Genomic DNA, 20,153 nt, shown 5'->3' on the forward strand with positions numbered 1-20,153 from the left:
ATGAAAAATGTTTCCACAAAAAACGTGACCCCCTTTTTCCCATTTTTGTGATAAGGTTTGTTATGGAGCTTTGTCATTATGTGATGAGGTGGTGTAATCCCATTTGTCCATTTTTTATATTTTATTTTAAAAGTGTATAAAAATAAAAAAAATATTTAATAACTGTTTCTAGATAACTAAAAAAAAACACTCTTAAAATTAATAACTGGCTAAGCAAAATTAAAAGCTATAAAGCATATTTTTGTAATTTTTCTTTCTTTAAAACAGAAAATTTATACTCTGAAAATAGCGAATATTTTTTGTCCCTTTTTTTTCATTTTCACAAACAAACCTACTAAAAATGAAATAGAATAAAACTAACACGTCAAAATTAAAATTAAAAGAAGTATTTAAAACTATAAGATGAAACACACGGGGAGGGTCAAAATTACGTGTCTACAGCATGTCCCTCTTTGGTTGGGGACGCGAAGCGTTCTCAGACAAAGACGTAGACAACGAGACAAATTTGAACCCGACCATTATTTGAAGGAGGGGAGAGGAATGGAACAAAATGTGACCGAGCCCTGGCCTTGGGCGTCCTACATATCCCGGGTTATAAGGGAATCAGGTCTCGTGTAGTTCAAGAGGTAAGATGGGTGATGAACATACTGAGTTGGGGGAGTCGATTGAGGTCCTATCGAGGTTCCGGTCCGCGGCTCCTTTATTACATCAAAATGAAAAATAAAAGTTACAAAGAAAATACAAGTACAAGACCCTATCTATGCAGCTTCTCTTGAATCTTGACTTGAATCTTCATGCTTGTTTCTAAACTTTAAAATTTAAAGTCATCCCTATTCTCCAGGCGGGGCTCCTGCTACTTCTGACTGAACTTAAAAAACCAACTCAAAGTACACCCCATTTTTTAGGCGGGCTCCTGAGCTTGAAATTGAAAAGCAGTTGAATGTTGACCCTATTATTCAGGCGGGCTCCTGCTACTTCTAACTGAAAGTACACCCTATTCTTCAGGTGGGCTTCTGAACTTGAAATTGAAAGATGTCCCTATTATCCAGGCGGGTTCCTGAACTTGAAATTGAAAGGTGCCCTATTCTTCAGGCGGGTCCTGATTTGTTCCCATTCTTCAGGCGGGTCCTGACTTCTTCCCATTCTTCAGGCGGGTCCTGACTTGCTTGCCAATCTTCAGGCGGGTCCTGACTTGCTTCCCATTCTTCAGGCGGGTCCTGACTTGTTCCCATTCTTCAGGCGGGTCCTGACTTGCTTCCCATTCTTCAGGCGGGTCCTGACTTGCTTCCCATTCTTCAGGCGGGTCCTGACTTTCATCCCATTCTTCAGGCGGGTCCTGACTTTCGTCCCATTCTTCAGGCGGGTCCTGACTTTCGTCCCATTCTTCAGGCGGGTCCTGACTTGCGTCCCATTCTTCAGGCGGGTCCTGACTTTCCTCCCATTCTTCAGGCGGGTCCTGACTTTCCTCCCATTCTTCAGGCGGGTCCTGACTTGCCTCCCATTCTTCAGGCGGGTCCTGACTTTCCTCCCATTCTTCAGGCGGGTCCTGACTTGCCTCCCATTCTTCAGGCGGGTCCTGACTTGCGTCCCATTCTTCAGGCGGGTCCTGACTTGCCTCCCATTCTTCAGGCGGGTCCTGACTTTCGTCCCATTCTTCAGGCGGGTCATGACTTGCTTCCCATTCTTCAGGCGGGTCCTGACTTCTTCCCATTCTTCAGGCGAGTCCTGACTTTCTTCCCATTCTTCAGGCGGGTCCTGACTTTCTTCCCATTCTTCAGGCGGGTCCTGACTTCTTCCCATTCTTCAGGCGGGTCCTGACTTCTTCCCATTCTTCAGGTGGGTCCTGCAAATCATCAAAGACAAACAACACGAACAAAATTTTCTGCCCCAGTTTGCACTAGGAAGATTTTTGTGAGTGTTAGCAAAATCATAAACTCTTTGTATGATAATTCAATGATGTAAGTAAAATCAAACGCTCTAACTAGGAAGTGCGTCTCCTAGAGGTAAAACTGAAAATTCTAACTAGGAAGTGCGTCTCCTAGGAGTAATGGTTTAATTTAGGAAGTGCGTCTCCTAAAAGAAAAACCTGAAAGACCCAAACTAAGAAGTGTGTCTCTTAGGGGTTAAAATCTCTGACTAGGAAGTGCGTCTCCTAAATGTAAAAACTAAAAGACCCTAATTAAGAAGTGCGTCTCTTAGGGGTTAAACTGAAAGACTCGACTAGGAAGTGCGTCTCCTAAGAGTGAAGGTTTGCATTAGGAAGTGCGTCTCCTAAACGTCAAAAACCAGGAAGACCCAGACTAAGAAGTGCGTCTCTTAGGGGTTAAACTGAAAGACTCGACTAGGAAGTGCATCACCTAGGAGTGAAGGTTCATATTAGGAAGTGCGTCTCCTAAACGTCAAAAACCAGGAAGACCCAGACTAAGAAGTGCGTCTCTTAGGGGTTAAACTGAAAGACTCGACTAGGAAGTACGTCTCCTAGGAGTGAAGGTTCATATTAGGAAATGCGTCTCCTAAAAGCAAAACCTGAAAGACCCTGACTAAGAAGTGCGTCTCTTAGAGGTTAAACTGAAATACTCGTCTAGGAAGTGCGTTTCCTAGGAGTAGAGCTTTGGGTTAGGAAGTGTGTCTCCTACAACCCGGACTAGGAAGTGCATCTCCTAGGGGTGACAGTATTCATAATTAGAAAGTCGATCAATTTTGTTGCTTGCAAACATATGTTGTGACATTGCCTTTTGCATCGGCAAAAATAAGACATTGTACCTTTTGAAGCTTTGACCCTTTGATTTGAGGATAATATCCATTCCTGTTTCAAACAAAGAAAAATTGTGAGTTTTAAAATGTGGTGGTTGGTTTGTGGCCTTGGTTCTGAAGGTGCTTGCTCATGCACTTGTTCTACTTAGCTGTGATTTCAAATAGTCTGTGCTCGCTGTCGGCTCGTTGGACCACTGACCCAAATTCTGGCTACCGGAGTGACTTTCAGTGACTTTAAATCAAAACCAATACCAATACCTCTGTTTCATGGCGCCTATTAATTCAAACTCTACTGATCCCATATATTTTCATGAATCCATAATCTATCAATGAATGATAACTCATTGGGTACTCTACCCACTTTAAATCATGCTACCTTCATGTGCTAGCCAGATGTTTTGCTTCGCAATTGGAAAAGCTGGTAGCAAATTTTGAAATCCTTTCTCCACCCGTTCTACATGGACGACTCAACGAAACAAAACAAAAGAAGTAAAAAGATGTAGAAGTGGAAATGTCCCTTATTAGGAGAAAAGGAAAGAAGGCACTTATCTGAGTGTGGTCGCTGGCTCCAATGGTCATGACATGCATTTTGGATTGAGTGACCTAATCTGTTCAACCAATCTATTCTTTAACTCCTGTTGTGCTCTCACAACTTGTTTTGAAATCAAGGCTTTATATCCCAACCTATTCAACAAGCTCAAGACTCTCATTCGGCTAGTGGCGCTCCGAAGTGTTTTCATCACTAAACCTCTCTCTTTTATTTGTCTCTCATCTTACCATCGCCTTACGGTGCCCATGAGGGTTTTTACCAATAACACTCTCTCATTTTCATTCCCTCAACTCACCGTCGCCTTACGGTGCCTGTGAAGGTTTTCACCGGTAAGACTCTCTCATTTTCATTCTCTCAAACTCCCCGTCGACTTATGGTGCCTGTGAAGGTTTTTACCAGTGAGAGACTCTCATTTTCATTTCTCTCAGATCTTCATTGCCTTATGGTGCCTGTGAAGGCTTTCACCAGTAAGACTATCTTATTTTCATTCTCTTCTCACCGTCGACTTGTGGTGCCTGTGAAGGTTTTCACCAGTGAGAGACTCTCATTTTCATTTCTCTCAGATCTTCATTGCCTTATGGTGCATGTGAAGGCTTTCACTAGTAAGACTCTCTTATTTTCATTCTCTTCTTCCACTTCCCTTATGCTTACGCAGACAGGTGACGCTCGTTAGCAAATATTTTGTACTCATAGCGTGCTCAGCCTTGACATTCTCAATGATTGATCTGAAGGTCTTTTCTTTGGTTGTAACCTGGCTTTGGATAGGGTTGAAAAGAAAGGATGGCGTGGAGGCTCGAAGACAACACAAAATAATAGGGGTGAGACTTACAACTTTTGGAATCGACTCAAAAGGAAAAATAACTTCTGTCCCAGTTTCTTTGAAATGGGAAATTTCGAATCTTATTTGGGTTGGACCGAACCCCAGAATAGGGTTGCCTACGTATCCTGTCGAGACAAGAATCAGGTCAGACGTAGTTCCGTAAGCTCATTTCTTGTGTGTTTCTCTTCGTTTTTTTTTGTTTTTCTTTTTGTGTGTGTGTGTTTTTTTTTTTTTTTTTTTTTTTGCTTTTTTTTTTTGTTTTTTCTTTCAACTCTTTTCTCTTCATTTTGACTTTCTACTTACCTTTTCACTTTTTCTCTTCCGACTTTTTTTTGTACTGTACTTTGATTCCAAAAGAGGGATATGAAAGAAAATAAAACTAAGGTTCAAAAGGGCTAGCAAAGGGTGACACAATGTTCAGATAGCAGAATGAAATGCCTTCGTCATACCAATCATTAAAAATATCAAGTACAAAGCATGCGATTCGAGAATGAGAAGTGAAAATTATATGGTATCTCTTTATAATGGATGACTCAAGTTAATTGGAGCGAACTTGCTTTTTTGACCTCTCTTGATATTGGCCCATTTCAAATCACTTGGGATCAACATTTGTTATACACTAGTGTCATTCTCATGATTCCCAAAGTGATCGTATTAGTTTCATTCAAGCCAGACTTCAGCTTACTCTCAAAATGTTTCAGCACTCTAATATTTCCTCCCATGTTTTTCTTTACCATTTTCAATCCTTTGGGTGCATTTCTCGTGTAATTAAACTGGCCTTCAAGATCTGGCTAAAAATATCCGCATGCATGTCATGTCAATAGAACCAGCCTAAAAAGAACTATACAAAAGAAAAATTAAAGAAAAATATACTAGGAAATGACAAAACAAAAACTCATTTTTTTTTCTTTTTTTTTTATTATTAAACAAAATGATAGAAGGGTTGTGGACATTAAAACAAGCAAAAAATTTCTAGATTACAACCTTAGAATAACCCGGATAACAGAAAGAACATCAAAATAAACTACCAAGACTCCTTCCTAGAGGGGAGAAGAGAAACTTCCCAACTGCAAAGCTGTCATCTTAGCCACTAAGTTGCACATAAGCATTACTTGGACCATTATCATTTTCAATCAAATTATGCTCAGCAAACAAGTTCTGGGTCCCTTTAACCAATTCATCCTTATCAACTTCTGGAACTGGGACTGATAGCCCGGGAAGTTTTCCAGAGGCCTCCCTTCTCTGTTGCCTCTCTTTCTTGTATTCCGACCTAGGTCGAAAGATGGAGCTGGTACGAGGTCGATATGCTTGTGGGGGGTAAGAACCCTGTGGAGCTGGTGCACACCATTGTTGGTAAGGATATGGCTGAACATATGGCTGTGCAGCACAGGCAAAGTACTGGAGAGGTGACATGGAATATTGAGGGTCTTGTGAAGGAAAGTAATGTTGAGGTTGAGCGCATGGAGTTTGGGAATAGACTTGAGGTTGTGGCTGGGTATATGAGCAAGATGGACCCTTCAAACCTCGTCGCAGTTTTGGTATAATCATGGCTACATCATCATTTTCCCTCATGTCGCTCAGGCTTCCGGAACCATTTTGAGTTACTTCAGCATTTACTTTCATGTCAGCAAAACTTATGATACGTCCTGTTTTGATTCCATCTTCTATCATTTCCCCCATCTTAATGACCTCAATAAACGGTTTGCCCAGTGCCGGGAGCATGTGTTGATAGTATTCTTCAGTTTGGGCTTGGAGAAAAGTATCTACAACCTCACCTTCTACCATTGGAGGCTTTACTCTAGCAGCTTGCTCTCTCCACCTAATGGCGAATTCCCTGAAACTTTCTGTAGATTTCTTCTGCACCTTGGTCATGGACACTTTATCTAGAGCAATATCTATATTATACTGAAATTGTCGCACAAACTCTTGAGCCATGTCATCCCAAATATGCCACTTAGTGACGTCCTGATCAGCGAACCAATCCGAGGCTATTCCTGTTAAGCTATCACTAAAGCAGGCCATAAGCATTTCGTCTTTACCTCCAGCTCCTCTCAACTGATTGCAATACCTCTTCAAATGGGCCACAGGATCACCATGCCCATCATACTTGTCAAACTTTGGAGTCTTAAAACCAGAGGGTAAGTGAACATTAGGAATCATGCACAAGTCTTTGTATGAAACACTCTTGTGACCTTCCTGACCTTGCAAGTATCTTATGGATTGCTCCAAGCTTTTCATCTTTCTAGTCATTTCCTCATCATCCACGGTTTTATCAAGTTTTTCACTGTTAACGGGAGGCTCAAGGTGAGGGTTACAACCATATGGGTTAGAGACATTTAAAGTCGGTTCTGGAGTATAGGGTTGAGCATCAGGGGTTTTGAACATGGGCCAACTGTTAGAGGGATCACCAGGCACAGTGAGTGGAGCTCGGGTTGAGGTCGACATATTAGGGGAAATGTCGAGGAAGCTAGGTGGCGGTGGAGGTGGTGCCTGACCAGTCATCCAAGCCCGATACATGCTTGTCATATGTTGTTTTAACATTCTCACTTCTTCGGCTAACCTCGAGTTTTGGTCAACCAACGGTGTTTGAGCGCTAGCGTCAACCAATCCAGTGTCCTCGTTGGTCGCCATTGCCTTTTTGGTTTTCGACCTTGTGTTGTAAGGATGAGTCGCCAGTTTTAAAACCACAAACCAACCACCTTCTAAAATCAAACATCATGAATAAAAAAATGATTGAGTTAGGGAACCGTGCGCAAGTCACATATGCACGATTATTAGTTCTAGAATGATTCTAAGGGTAACAATGTCATTTTGGCATCATCCCCATTTCGCTAAATTTGGCCTTCCTCTCTTTCATTTTTTGCTTTCCCTACCTCTCGGTTCACTCATCTTTCTTTTCCCTTTCTTTCACTACTCTTTTTTTCTTTCTCTCCGCTCTTTCACTACTCTTTTGGATTTTTTTTTTTTGAAAATAATTCGATTTAACCCAACTTGGGTTGCCTACGTATCATGCTGGGACATGAATCAGATCTTTGCGTAGTTCGGGAAGTTTCGGCAAAAAGTAATCAACAAAATTGTTTCGAATTTTCTCTTTTTTTCTTTTTTTGAAATTTAGGAAGAGAAAAAACTACAAAAACTTGAAAAGAAAAAAAAAATCTTTTTGGATTTTGATTGTAAAATTTTCTCCAAAAAAACCCCGCTAAAAATACTACTCAAAGTAAAATCTTTTTGCATTTTCCTTTTTCTTTTGGATAGGGAGTTAAAAAGAAATCTTTTTTTTTAAAGTAAAAATAAAATAAAACTATCTCCTCTGTTTTTTCGGATTTTCTAATACAAAATAAAAACACTTTTTTTTTTTTTAATTTTTTTGAATAAGGATCACCGAACCCGATATGGGCTGCCTACGTATCGTCGCCCCGAGGGACGGGAATCAGGTGTGCGTAGTTCGTCCAGACTGGACTGTTTAGTTTTATTTATAAATAAATAAATAAATAAACTCGTCTCAAGTTGAACTCTTCTTTTCTTATTTTAGCAAGAGCCAGACAAATTAGAGGTTTAAGGAAAATGGGTGCGTAAAAAATCAGATGAATGTTTCTCTCTCTTCTATTTCACTAGTTAGCCTAAAGCCGATCAACGATCCAGCAAGCCTTAAAAATAATATTGCAAATAGCACATGAGATGCACAGGTCAGTTAGAAAAAGGGATACCTGTCCTAGACGGACCCGACCCCTGTGCCGAGTCCCACTATGTCAAATGCAAGTGATGCATATAAGCGGATCCTACTAGGGATAATCATGTCTGCGTTTCAGTTTTGCTAGGTTTAAAACCTAATGGAAAACGGTGTCTAGACTGGCTAACTCGAGTGGACAACTCGAGCCGGGGAGGGGCAATACTGTCGGTAGCAGTGCTATTCCGACTTCATTGCTTATCCTGTCCCGCCTAACATGTGTGACTAAAATCCTTCACCGGACGCCAAGACGCTCCGGCTTTATCTTGACAGAAAGTTAGGATGCATAACTGCATTCCTGTGACTGTGTGTGAAGTGTTTCAGAGACTCAGAAGGGTGCGCGGGAGAAGACAGTTTATAATACAGTTCAACAATATCAAAGCGATAAATGAGCAGCAATTAGCACATTAGGCTCAACGAAACACAATAAATCCAAATAATAATAATAATAAAAGCCGAGTATAAGGCAATATCACAAAGCTCGAATTCTAGCTAGTGTCCCCAGCAGAGTCGCCAGAGCTGTCACACCCCTTTTTTTTGGCGCCTCACGCGTAGAACGCGCAAGTTTTTATTATTAAAGGGTTTTTCCATTTGAAGTGACAGTTTTGAAAAGGGATTATTTTATTTACAGAGTCGCCACTTGAAATTGAGTTTTGGTGTTCCAAGCCACCTTATGAATCCCTAATCAAAAGGAAATGACTCTTTTATTATGGTCCGCGAAAACAGAAGACCGGGTAAGGAATTCTGTTGACCGGGGAGAAGGTGTTAGGCATTCCCCGAGTCCCGTGGTTCTAGCACGGTCGCTTTATCGACTTATACTTAGCTTAAATTAATATTTGAATATATTATGTATTTGAGCCTTGATTTGCTCGCTTTTATTTATTGAACTTTTTACTGGTTTTAACTCGGATGCGTAACCTCATTCCGGATCTTTTAAGCGTCTCAAATAAGATGCATAACTGCATTCTTACTCGAAACAAAATTAATTATTAAAACAAATTTAGCCGAGGTGCGTAACCGCATCCTTGAGTTAAAAAAAATGTCTTGAAATAAGATGCGTAACCGCATTCTTAATCGAAACAAACGTCTTAAAACGTGCCTAAAGCTCATCTAGCGTCAAGAGCAATTATTTGTCTCTACAATCCGGGTCTTTAAAAATTATTTGGTTATTATTGATTTCTTATTATTATTTCACTATTTTTACAACGGATTTTTAATAACTTCGCGATCCATTTCGCTCCCTTATATTTAAATATAATTAGCTAGGCTATAAATCAATTGTGGCCCAAATTTACACGGCTAAGTAAAGATTAAAATACCAACAGTCCTTAACAATTATCATGGTAAGATATATCCAATCAAATAAACATCCAAATATTATAATAGAAAGATGAAAACCAAACAGTAAAGAGGAAAAGATCACAGTACTATGTTGGTCAATTATGTTTCCCAACTTCCACGTAACTTTTCCTTAAGTTTCCAAATATTTGAACTTCAAACCACTATTTTACCATTACAATACTACTTCTAGATAAGCTTAAACTAATATGTTGGCTTATTAACACACTTAAACAACCCCCAGTTTCATAATCATGAAGAAAAACACGTCATTAAAACATTATTATATATCTAAAAGCATACCTAATCAAAAACTGCTATGGCAAAGACTAAAACATGCAGGTAAGAAACTAGCACGTTCCACATTCAAATACTTTGAGACAATATTGAACATGAAATCTAATTCCTGAAAAAAAAAGAAAAAAAAAAAAAGAAACATACGGACATTTAATGAAGCAAGTTATTTTTAAAAAAAAATATATAAAATTGCAAAAAATGCAAGTAAAGAATGGACCTTTAAATATCTTGCAATTTATTAAGAAGAAAACAAACGTCTCAAATCATACTTTCGAACCCCGGACCAGCAATCTCGAACGGACCTCTCAACTTCGACACGTCTCAACAGCGGTGGTTTACGTGGTTGTTTTGAGGTGAAGGTTGAAGCTATTTCCAGGGCTGTTTCATGGTGTTTTTGAGTTGGTTTTAATGGAGTTTTTGTAGTAGGTGTTTAAGCAGTGGTTTAATGGAGCAGTGCTTTAACCCCTTTTTTTTTTCGATCTGTGTGTGATATATATTTATGTGTTGGTGGTCTGTGGTGGAGAAAAGAGAAAAAAAAAAAAAGGAGGTGGTGATGGGTGGTTTCCGGTGAGAAAAAGAAAATGGAGAAGATGATAGATTTTTTTTTTCTCTCTACTATTCTATATGTGTATGGGTTATGTGCAGGTTTAAGGATGGAGAAAGAAAATGGTGGTCCTCTTTTTGAACCGCAAGAATCACGGCTACTGCTGGGATTTTGAAGAAGGAGGAAACTTCTCTCTCTTCGTGGTCCCCACCCCTAACAATAATCCCCCAATTCACGTGTTCCTTTGTGCACAAAAACAGACCCTAAATGAGTGGGCCCCCTTTTTGTTATCCCCTTTTTATGAAAAATGTTTCCACCAAAAACGTGACCCCCTTTTTCCCATTTTTGTGATAAGGTTTGTTATGGAGCTTTGTCATTATGTGATGAGGTGGTGTAATCCCATTTGTCCATTTTTTATATTTTATTTTAAAAGTGTATAAAAATAAAAAAAATATTTAATAACTGTTTCTAGATAACTAAAAAAAAACACTCTTAAAATTAATAACTGGCTAAGCAAAATTAAAAGCTATAAAGCATATTTTTGTAATTTTTCTTTCTTTAAAACAGAAAATTTATACTCTGAAAATAGCGAATATTTTTTGTCCCTTTTTTTTCATTTTCACAAACAAACCTACTAAAAATGAAATAGAATAAAACTAACACGTCAAAATTAAAATTAAAAGAAGTATTTAAAACTATAAGATGAAACACACGGGGAGGGTCAAAATTACGTGTCTACATTGTGAATATAGAATGTTCAAAGAGTTCCTTTTGAATATGGATTTAGGGTGCTGGGGGAAATATTTTTTAATTTTTCAATATTTAATGGGTCTAAATATCTTGAAAATATTTTTCTAGTAAAATATTTTTTCAATTGGAGAGGACAAATAAGTTTTATAAATGGCATGCCGCACTAAGGGCTCGTTTGGTTGGGAAACAACTTATCCCGGGATAAGTTATCCCAGGATTATTTATTCCACCCTCAAGGTGGGATAAAATAAGGCTACAATCCCAGGATAACTAATCCCGGGATTAGTTATCCCGGACTTTTATTCCAACTAAACATGGGATAAGGAGGCACTAAAATTTTATTCCGGGACTATTTTTGCTTATCCTTCACACCAAACGACCCCTAATTGTCTCCACACCGGCCTCAATACCTCACCCCAAGCTCCACCCAGAATCCCACCCCGCCCCCACTCCACACCGACCCCAACCCCTCATCTCTCACATCTACCCTCATACTATGTGTCTAGATTATATATAAATGTTCTTAAAGACAATATTTTGAAGTGTTCGATATGAAGCGAAATGTTTTACTCGAGAATAAGTATTTCTCTTACTTACTTTCTGATCTTCAATAAGTAAACAAAAAATGTACCTTAAAAGCATGTATGTTTTTTTTTAAAAAAAGCATGTATGTGTAATTTAAGCAAACACAATAAGGTTAGGGTGAGTTTGGATGGGTTGGGGTTGATGGTGATACGATGGTAGGCAAGATGAGGGTGGGTGAAAAAGAGACAATCAATAGGAAATATTTCCTCCTAATAAAAAAGAATGTCTATTTAGCCATTTGCACACCTCTTAAGAAAATGCTAACTCCTAGATAAAAAGAGGCAGTTTGACTAAATTGTCCTAATTAAATATGTATTGAAATTTAATCACAAAGCACTTAATAGGGGCAAATCTGGTTAACTCTTTCTTGATTTGATAAGTGGACACTTTTTTTAACCCAAGAAAAAAATGCTAAATGGACACTCTTTTTGATCCGGAGGGAGTACTATTTTGTTTTTAAACTCCTAAGGCCATCTTCCTGATCTACGAAACTTATTTTCTTAGAAAAAATGTTTTCCTCCCAACCAAACACACCCGATATTGTCAAAGAAATAGTAAAATGTTGGATCATCTATCTCAATGACTATACATCTACATTATTATTTCCCAAAAGAAAAAAGAACAAAAAAAATATTCTCTTCTATAATGACACGGTCTACAGTACGAATGTCTAATTTTTAGTCTGAACTCGAAAGTTTATGTAATAATTTATAACACAAACTTTGCTTCCTGATTGGACGGTTTTCCATTGAGATTTGAAAGAAAAATGATGATGCGAGTGAATTCCGAGTAAATCTACAAACCAAAGACTTAGATTTACTCTGACAGAACACGACAAGAATGACTCAAATGAATAACGACAAATTAATGATTAATGATATGGTTTCCAATTGAATACTAACCAAAACAATAAATTGTAGGGTGTGTGGGTACCACGAAAAATATTCTCTCTAGAAAATAAATTGCTCAAAAGTTAAAAAGATAATTTCTCTAATCGAAATTAAAAAAAAAAAAATCATGCGTAACATTCTACACTAATTGTCTTCTTTCCACCCTCCATAGCCCCATCTCCCGCACCCCCAAACCTCTACCCCCGCCCCTATCTTCATAGTGTTTGAATAGATTACTATATTTGAGATAATATTTTTTGCTTACTTCCGAAACACTAAAAATAAATTTATTTTTAAAAAAAACTTCACTTATTTTTCTAAAAATTACATTTTTCAACAAAACATTTTCCGTGAAAAATATTTTCCTTTCATCCCAAACACACCCATAGCCTCTCTTTTTTTCTTTCCTGGTCAGTTATTTCACTTGGATATTTTATAAGTTTCTCGTGTTACCAGGAGAATGGTCAAATACCTCTGCGTAGGAGAGAAACATCTACCTCTGGATTATGAAATGCCAACATTAGCAAAAACTTAAAAGCATCTTGTCTAGTCGGCCTCAGAGAATATTGAGCTCTTCCAAACGCCCAAAAAGAAGAGAATGTTTCAAGGCGCTGGATATCTAGGCCGACAAAGCATAGATGTCCAAGGGTGGAAAACCTGAGGGTGTTTAAATATTTTAACCAACCTGTCGAAACGTGTAAAGGATTAACGCTAATGTGCCAATCAAGTAGAAAAAATTGCCAGCCTTTCATGAAGAAAACACGAAGTGAATGTAATTGAGACAACTACAAAATGCAGGAGCCCGAAATGATTTAGATCGAATGTCTCAAAGTATCTCAACAACAACATATTGTCAAGACAGAAGATAGCGGATCCATTATTTTATAGTGTGTTAAAAGGGGGTAGGCTTCAGGCAAAAATCATTACTTTGGGTAAAGTCAAAGGCATCAAAACATGGAAGTGTCTTGAAAACGGAAGATTGAACAAAAGCAGGTGTGGATCAATACTCATGTTGGTGACCATAAACTACTATAGTTAAGGAGTCAACCATAACAAAACGAATAGCCCACTTGTGAATCAACAAATTGAGCTAGAAACATTAGATGAAGTTGAATTATGAAGGGTAGCCAGAAGTAGTTGTATCTGAATAATTGCAGAAGACACGATATCACATTTCGAAGTCCCATGAAGTCTCAGCAGTTAACTTTGGAATTTTGCTTTCCTCAAGCAAACAGAGAGATGCACAAATCTGGAGACAGGAAGAAGAACTTGAGTCAGAGTGGTATCCGGGAAACAAAACAAAAAAATGTAGCATTTCTCTAGATGCTTCACTTAGTTCACTAGCTATCAATAGACCAAACATTGAACACATATTATCAAGAAGCACTGGATAAAAAAGGACAGGCACGTGCACTAAGCTCCCGCATAGCAAGGGTCTGGGAAAAGGTCGGATCACATTGAATCAGAGCCACCATGAGGTTGACCCTGTCACTATTCTGTCCGGAACACAATAAGGCATGAAAAATACAAGGAAAGAAGAAAAAACAATGCAAACAATATTACTCCCTCTGTCCCATATTAGTTGTCCTGCTTCGCTTTTCGAGAGTCAAGTTGACCAATCTTCGAAGCTAAATTGAATTAGATTAATTCAATATTTTAAAATTATAATTTGGATATTCTAAAACTACACGAAAAGTACTACAAGTCGCTATACTTCTCATATCAATATGGTGAAAAAATGTATCTCAAAATGTTGGTCAAAATTTATATAGTTTGACTTTTAAAAAAGGAAAGTGGACAAGTAATATGGGACGGAGGGAGTAAAAAGATTTAAAAATTGAAAATAAGAAACTGTCCGTTCATGTTGTTCATTCTACAAAAGATATCAGGTTTTCACGATGAAGTTTCCAATATAAGTGAGTAGATGTTGTTTGTTTACAGCATAAGGATATAAATCTAGCTTGAAACCATATGTGTTGCTCAACTTAAAGGATTTTAAAAGTCATCAGAAACCGGGGACATTCAATTAGGACTGGATCAGTTTTGAAAACAAGCAGAAGCTTAAAAACAATTACATTATGGTTCAACTATCAAATACTTCCAACAAAATTTTCACACAGAATGCATAACAATAGTGATGGTGATAAAATATCATGGCTATAGTAAATGTTATAACTTTTGCATTTCTTTGCACATTGTGATAGCATATTGATCACTTATAGGTGTACATAAATGAGAACATTTGTTTTACTATTAACAATTCAAGGCCATTTTTTAACTGGTTCATCTGTCCAAAACAATCAAATAGAACATACATTTATGGTAACATAATTGATCTAAGCTGGATTTCCAGAAAAGCTATAACATAACTCCAAAAATCACATAGATGTGCCCTACTTCATCGCCTATCAAATCCAACGAGGCAATGACCCTATCAAATGGCTATCAACCAATACCAATGCAGAATGAGTTTGATGGTCGCTTACACTTATCTAGGGGAATAAAAATCCTTTTGAGGACGCTTATTGATGCACAACAAAATCAGAAAAGTCGAACAAATGAATCTGTGAATCGCTATGACCTGTGAACATTTATATTACTAAAATCATAAAATGAACTTCCATCTTTTTTATATTTTTCGACATGCAGCCTTCATCCAAACAAGAAATTGATCAATTGCTAAACTTGTGACATCATGGAGGGATGCGCCCTTCTCAGACTAGATATTGCTGCTGACTCACAATAATGAACAATTCAAAATAATATCACCAATTGTTTTTAATAACTGAGCTGAAATGATAAACAAACAAGCAACACCTTTAAACCTCGCAGAGACTTTATCCCAGTGCACTACAATCCCTTCATTAAACCCTCATTAAATCTCAAGGTACATTTACATTCAGCCCACTTAAATGCTCCGGAAATCATGTCATATATCTACAGATTATCCCACACTCCGTGGGTTTTAAAAAGTCTGCAATGACTCAATCAACTGGCATTTAGGAAGAATTGGCACATGGCCAGTGCAAATAGAAGTGGAGTAGAATGTACACCTCCAACACATTCTTTAATGTTTCACCAGAAGACAGCTTTCTGGTAAGTATCAAGTAACAGTTAAAAGCAGTGTCACCGACTATGACTTTATTGGAAAATGAGATCAACAAGCTAGTGAGCTACCAACTTCAGATATGTTAAAAAAAAAAAAAAAAAAAAAATTAACGGAAATGAGCCCCAATTATCATAAGCAAACCAATAGAAGTTTCAGTGCTAACTATACAATAGGTTAGCTTTGTAAATCAATTGCAATAGAAATTCGCAACCAAAATATGGATGGAAAGCTTGAAAGTTATACCTTAAACGATCCATTTAACTTGGAACTCCTGGACCATTCGAGCCCCAAATTCCTGCTTGTCGTCTGATAAGTAGCCCTAAACACATCATCCCCATAAACTTTACGTGATACCATGAAGTCCCACGCATTTTTCTTTGTATCATAGCTGGGCTCAAAAGTAGTGATTCCCCCATGGACATATGTGTACTTCAATTTACAACTTCCTGAGCCCATCACGTGATTGGCCGACACCTTGTTCGCGGAATCAAACACCAAAGTTCCATCCAATATCGTGCGCTTGTCTCCATGAAAATGAATGTAATTCAAATTCAATGGCTTCTCCAGAACCTTGATTGAGTTCATAAACTGAAACCGAATGTCCTGAAACCACAAAACTTTAATAATTAAGAGCTAATGCCAATCTAAAGCCACAATTCAACCAATCAAATACATCTCAATTTCGAAGTTGTTAGGATCGGTTATTTAAATCACTTCTATCTATTCTGTTCTATTTAACTAAAGTATTTTTCACTGACGGCCTAAATTGAAACCGAATGTCCACTCCAGAAACCTCAAAACTTTCAACAGTAAACATTAAGAGCTAAAGCGAAATTCAATCAATTAAACAACTACATCTCAATTCAAACTAGTAAGGATCGGTTATGTAAATCATGTGTATATACTCCATTCAATTTAATTAGATTTTTCACTTACGACCTAAACTGAAACTGAATGTCCAGAAACCACAAAACTTTCAATAGCAAAAATCGAATTATAAAACACAATTCAATTAATTAACCAACTATGTCTCAATTCCAAACTAGTTAGGATTGGCTGTATAAATCATTTGTATATACCCCCATTCAATTTAACTAGAGTATTTTCCACTGACGGCCTAAATTGAAACCGAATGTCCAGAAACCACAAAACTTTAAATAGTAAAAATTAAGGGGTCGTTTGGTATGCTTGACAAGCACAAATAGTCCTGAGAAAAAAAATCAATACTGCCTTATCCCTTGTTTGTTTACTAATCCTGGGATAAATTATACCAGGATTAAAAACGTACAGGGAAAAGTTATCCCAGACAGATGGTCGAATAATAGTAAGGGCTCGTTTGGTTGGGAAACAACTTATCCCGGGATAAAATAAGGCTACAATCCCGGGATAACTAATCCCCCGGATTTTTATTCCAACCAAACATGGAATGAGGAGGCACTAAAATTTTATCCCGGGACTATTTTTGCTTATCCTTCACACCAAACGACCCCTAAGAGTATTATTTATCCCCGGATAAAACAATAAAAATGACAAAAATAACCCTAAGGTCCCTCAAACCCTTTCTATTAAATATGGTGGATGGTGTTTTTTGTGAACAAATAACTTCTTCTTACAAATTATGCAATGCAATTATTTTTAATACAACAAACCAACCGGTCAATAAGAAATAGTAGTATCAAAATAACTAATCTCGGCATAACTAATCCCAATATAACTAATTCTAGCATGACTAATCCCAGCATAACTTGTCTTCAAACCAAACGACCCCTAATAGCTAAAGCGAATTCCAAAACACAATTCAATTAATTAACCAATTCATCTCAATTCCGAACTAGTTAGAATCGGCTATGTAAATCGCGTTTATATATTCCATTCAATTTAACCAGAGTATTTTTTTACTAACAGACATATGCAGAGTAGAATTACAGACCTTTTTGGGGACATTATAGTCGATGATGAATTTGCCAGGTTTCTCAACAGCTAAAGCTAAGCCGTTTAAGGAGGGACCTTTGACGACAGTAGCATCAGTCATTGAAGCTCTCAGCTTAAAGTCACCGGCGTTGACCGCCACAGTAGCCGTGGCGGCGGCTTTGTCCGGCTCATATCGTGCTTTGAATGAAGCCTTCATCCTTGCCAGAGTGTATTTCTTTTATTTGATTCCTTTAGGAGCGGGATAAGATTGGGGAGATTTGAGGTTTAGGAATTAGTAGGATGGCTCTGCCAGTCTCTTATCTCAGGCCTACCTACTTCGGCCCGGCGTTTTAATTTGTTTTTTAAGTTCTACGATAATAACTAAGGACTCTTTGGTTGGCGATGATAATTTTCACTTTTTCCCTGAATTTTTTTTCTTTGAAAATTAGAATTTGGTTATCAAAATTTCAAGTTGTATTTGTAATTTGAAATACTTAATTTTTTTATTTTTATAAAAATGACCTCATTTGTATCGGCCACCAAACCATTGCATGCTCTGCTACTCATTACCCAATATTCTAAATTTCATAGTAAAAAACTTGACAATCTTTGGCAGTTAATCAGCTTTAAAAAAAATGAGCATTAGAGTGTGCGAGTGTGGCTTTTATATATTGCAAAAAAATGTAGTTTGAATAGAGGAAGAAAATAATAAGGATGGTAGATTCGGATAAATTAGTCAAGTTCGATGGTTTTCCTAATTAAAAAAATTAGGGGCTATAGATCATAATACATATTTTTAAGGATAATACATTCAAATAACTAAATATTATTTGCAAAATCTATAATTAAACACAACTTCATAAACAACTCCAACTTCAAAAATTACAAATAAAGTGAAAAAATATTTAATTTTTACGACCAAACGCCGACTTAGTCTCGCTCTCAAAAGAGTTAGATGGAATATATGAACTTTACTTTTTTCATTTAAGATTAATTAATGTCATCAATGTTACAAAAAAGAAAATAGAAATTAAAATATATAAATTACAGTAGTAATTAATATTAATAATTATATTGTTAGAAGTTCTCAAACAAATTGAAAGATATTCTCAACTAGTAGATGTCACATTTATGGATCTTTTTATTTTTATTTTTGGTGTATTTAGTTAAGTCTACGTTGATTCCATGAATTTGTAGGTTTTTTTTTTTTCATCACGAATTTGTAGGTCATTAACAATAACTATCTTCCCGTCCCTTTAACACCTTCACTGCTATAGTTTCACACCTCGACTTATATGAATTAGTGTATTGTATGTTGACGCAGGACATAACCAAATCATCCCAAACGACATTACATCTTTATTTCTTTATATGTGCTAATTGCACCTTATGACAGATGTGATCAGGGACAGACTTAAAGGGGTCCGAGGGTGTTCCGGCAAAAAGATTACACTATATATATAAGGTAGATTTTCTGTGTTTATGTACATATATAGGTTTTGAATACCCTGAGCAAGTGCAAAAGATTAGGTCAAGTGATTTAGGGTGTTTAAAATTCCCCCCAGTGTCCCATGTTCAATTCCCAAGGACAACATTATTTTTATGTTTAGCTTTTGTTATTTTTATGTTTAGCTTTTATTGTTTTTCAAACCCCCTGAGTGAAAATTCTAGATTTGCATCTCTACGATGATTTTCTTGTGATATGTTGGACTTTAGCAGTCAAACATTCATTATCATAAAATGTTGTGATTAAGCTTTTGATCGACATCATTATTGATGTCATCAATTAACATAATATCACGAGAAAATATATCGTTACCCCCCTCAACTATAACATTTTTAAAAAAAAGAAACTTTAACTTTGTAGGGGTGTTCAAAGTGGATTTATCACCCCCTTATGAGCCCACATGTAGAATGTATTTCACTCTCCAATACGTGTGAAATAAGTTTTTTTTTTTTTATTCATCGAAGCAGTTGTTTCATTAAAAATACCTTTTCCTTTTATTTAATTTAATATTTTCTTTTTCCTTATCTTTTTCACCAAGAAGACCCAATTGGTTACCTTTTTTTTTTCTTTCTTTTTTCCTCTGTTTCTTCAAGATCGTTCTTCTATACCTCTGTTTCTTCAGGATCGTTCTTCTATAGACTTTTCCAATCCATCCTTATTCTCTGTCTTTTTTTTCTTTTGATTTTTTGTTATGGAGTTTGGGGTAAGTCATTGGAGATGGAATTGGTGGTTTGAAGGTGATTTTTAATTTTAAAAGTTTGATTTGGTGATGGTTAACGCTATTTGTGATTGGAGATGGAATGGTTGTTCTTCCAATACATTTAAAGTTGCATTCTTGTTACAAATTTTTCGTTATGGAGTTTGGCTGTAGTTTGGTCGTATATACGGTGAAAGTGGTGATATAACAGTAGCAGTGGTGGTGGTTGCGCCGTGGCCGGTAGCGAGGAACAAAATGGGTTGGGGTTACGAGCACGGTGAAGATTGAAAGAGGAGGGAGAATAAATAGAAAAAGAAAAAAAGTAAATGAAAGTAGTGAATAAAAATTAAATAAATTTAACAGGTGACAAGTAATGATTGGTGCGTGATTTGCTTTTTCTTTGAAATAGTTGGGATTGGCAGAGAAAGGAAGTATTTATACCACTTTTAATTTGTTCAAGGGGATAATATGACCCTGCAAAATTTAAGTGTCTTATTGAAAAAAAAAAAGTATCAACTTTAAGGGAAGTTTCGATGTATTTTCTCTAATATTACCATCAAAACAATACACACCGTAAAATCTTAAAAGAAATACAAAAGTACAAAATACAAATAAAATGTAATGTACTTGAGTAGTTGTTGTGAACCTCTCAAGGTATGGTCAGTGCAAATGAA

General features: G+C 36.9%; 2 protein-coding genes across 4 annotated transcripts; both read right to left on the reverse strand.

Annotated features, from left to right (window-relative positions):
- Positions 1–671: 671 nt before the first annotated feature.
- LOC132627998 (uncharacterized) lies at positions 672–10,751 on the reverse strand. Of its 3 annotated transcripts, none has more exons than XM_060343663.1 (2): positions 9,756–10,751; positions 672–6,826 (listed from the first exon to the last, which is right to left on the reverse strand). In XM_060343663.1, exon 2 carries the CDS (start codon positions 6,753–6,755, stop codon positions 5,208–5,210), a length of 1,548 nt encoding a protein of 515 aa, XP_060199646.1. In that variant the 5' UTR covers positions 6,756–6,826; positions 9,756–10,751; the 3' UTR covers positions 672–5,207. The 3 variants fall into 3 exon arrangements, with proteins under 3 accessions (XP_060199646.1, XP_060199645.1, XP_060199644.1); XM_060343662.1 differs by having other exon boundaries at positions 9,704–10,751; XM_060343661.1 differs by having other exon boundaries at positions 672–9,595; positions 9,704–10,751.
- A 2,483-nt stretch (positions 10,752–13,234) lies between these two features.
- On the reverse strand, positions 13,235–17,665 carry LOC132627999 (outer envelope pore protein 24A, chloroplastic-like). Its single transcript, XM_060343664.1, has 3 exons — positions 17,295–17,665; positions 15,608–15,967; positions 13,235–13,504 (listed from the first exon to the last, which is right to left on the reverse strand). Exons 1-3 carry the CDS (start codon positions 17,490–17,492, stop codon positions 13,424–13,426), a joined length of 639 nt encoding a protein of 212 aa, XP_060199647.1. The 5' UTR covers positions 17,493–17,665; the 3' UTR covers positions 13,235–13,423.
- Positions 17,666–20,153: the final 2,488 nt, after the last annotated feature.

This window comes from Lycium barbarum, chromosome 2 (genome assembly GCF_019175385.1).
Source record: "Lycium barbarum isolate Lr01 chromosome 2, ASM1917538v2, whole genome shotgun sequence".
In the NCBI taxonomy this organism is placed as follows: domain Eukaryota; kingdom Viridiplantae; phylum Streptophyta; class Magnoliopsida; order Solanales; family Solanaceae; genus Lycium; species Lycium barbarum.

Excerpts from the sequence above, each read along its gene's own strand:
- LOC132627999 (XM_060343664.1), bottom strand. The coding sequence starts at position 17,492 with ATGAAGGCTTCATTCAAAGCACGATATGAGCCGGACAAAGCCGCCGCC. Across the intron at positions 15,968-17,294 it reads ACTATAATGTCCCCAAAAAG|GACATTCGGTTTCAGTTTAT; the intron begins GTCTGTAATTCT and ends TTGTGGTTTCAG. Across the intron at positions 13,505-15,607 it reads AGTTAAATGGATCGTTTAAG|ATTTGTGCATCTCTCTGTTT; the intron begins GTATAACTTTCA and ends TCCTGTCTCCAG.
- LOC132627998 (XM_060343663.1), bottom strand. The coding sequence starts at position 6,755 with ATGGCGACCAACGAGGACACTGGATTGGTTGACGCTAGCGCTCAAACA.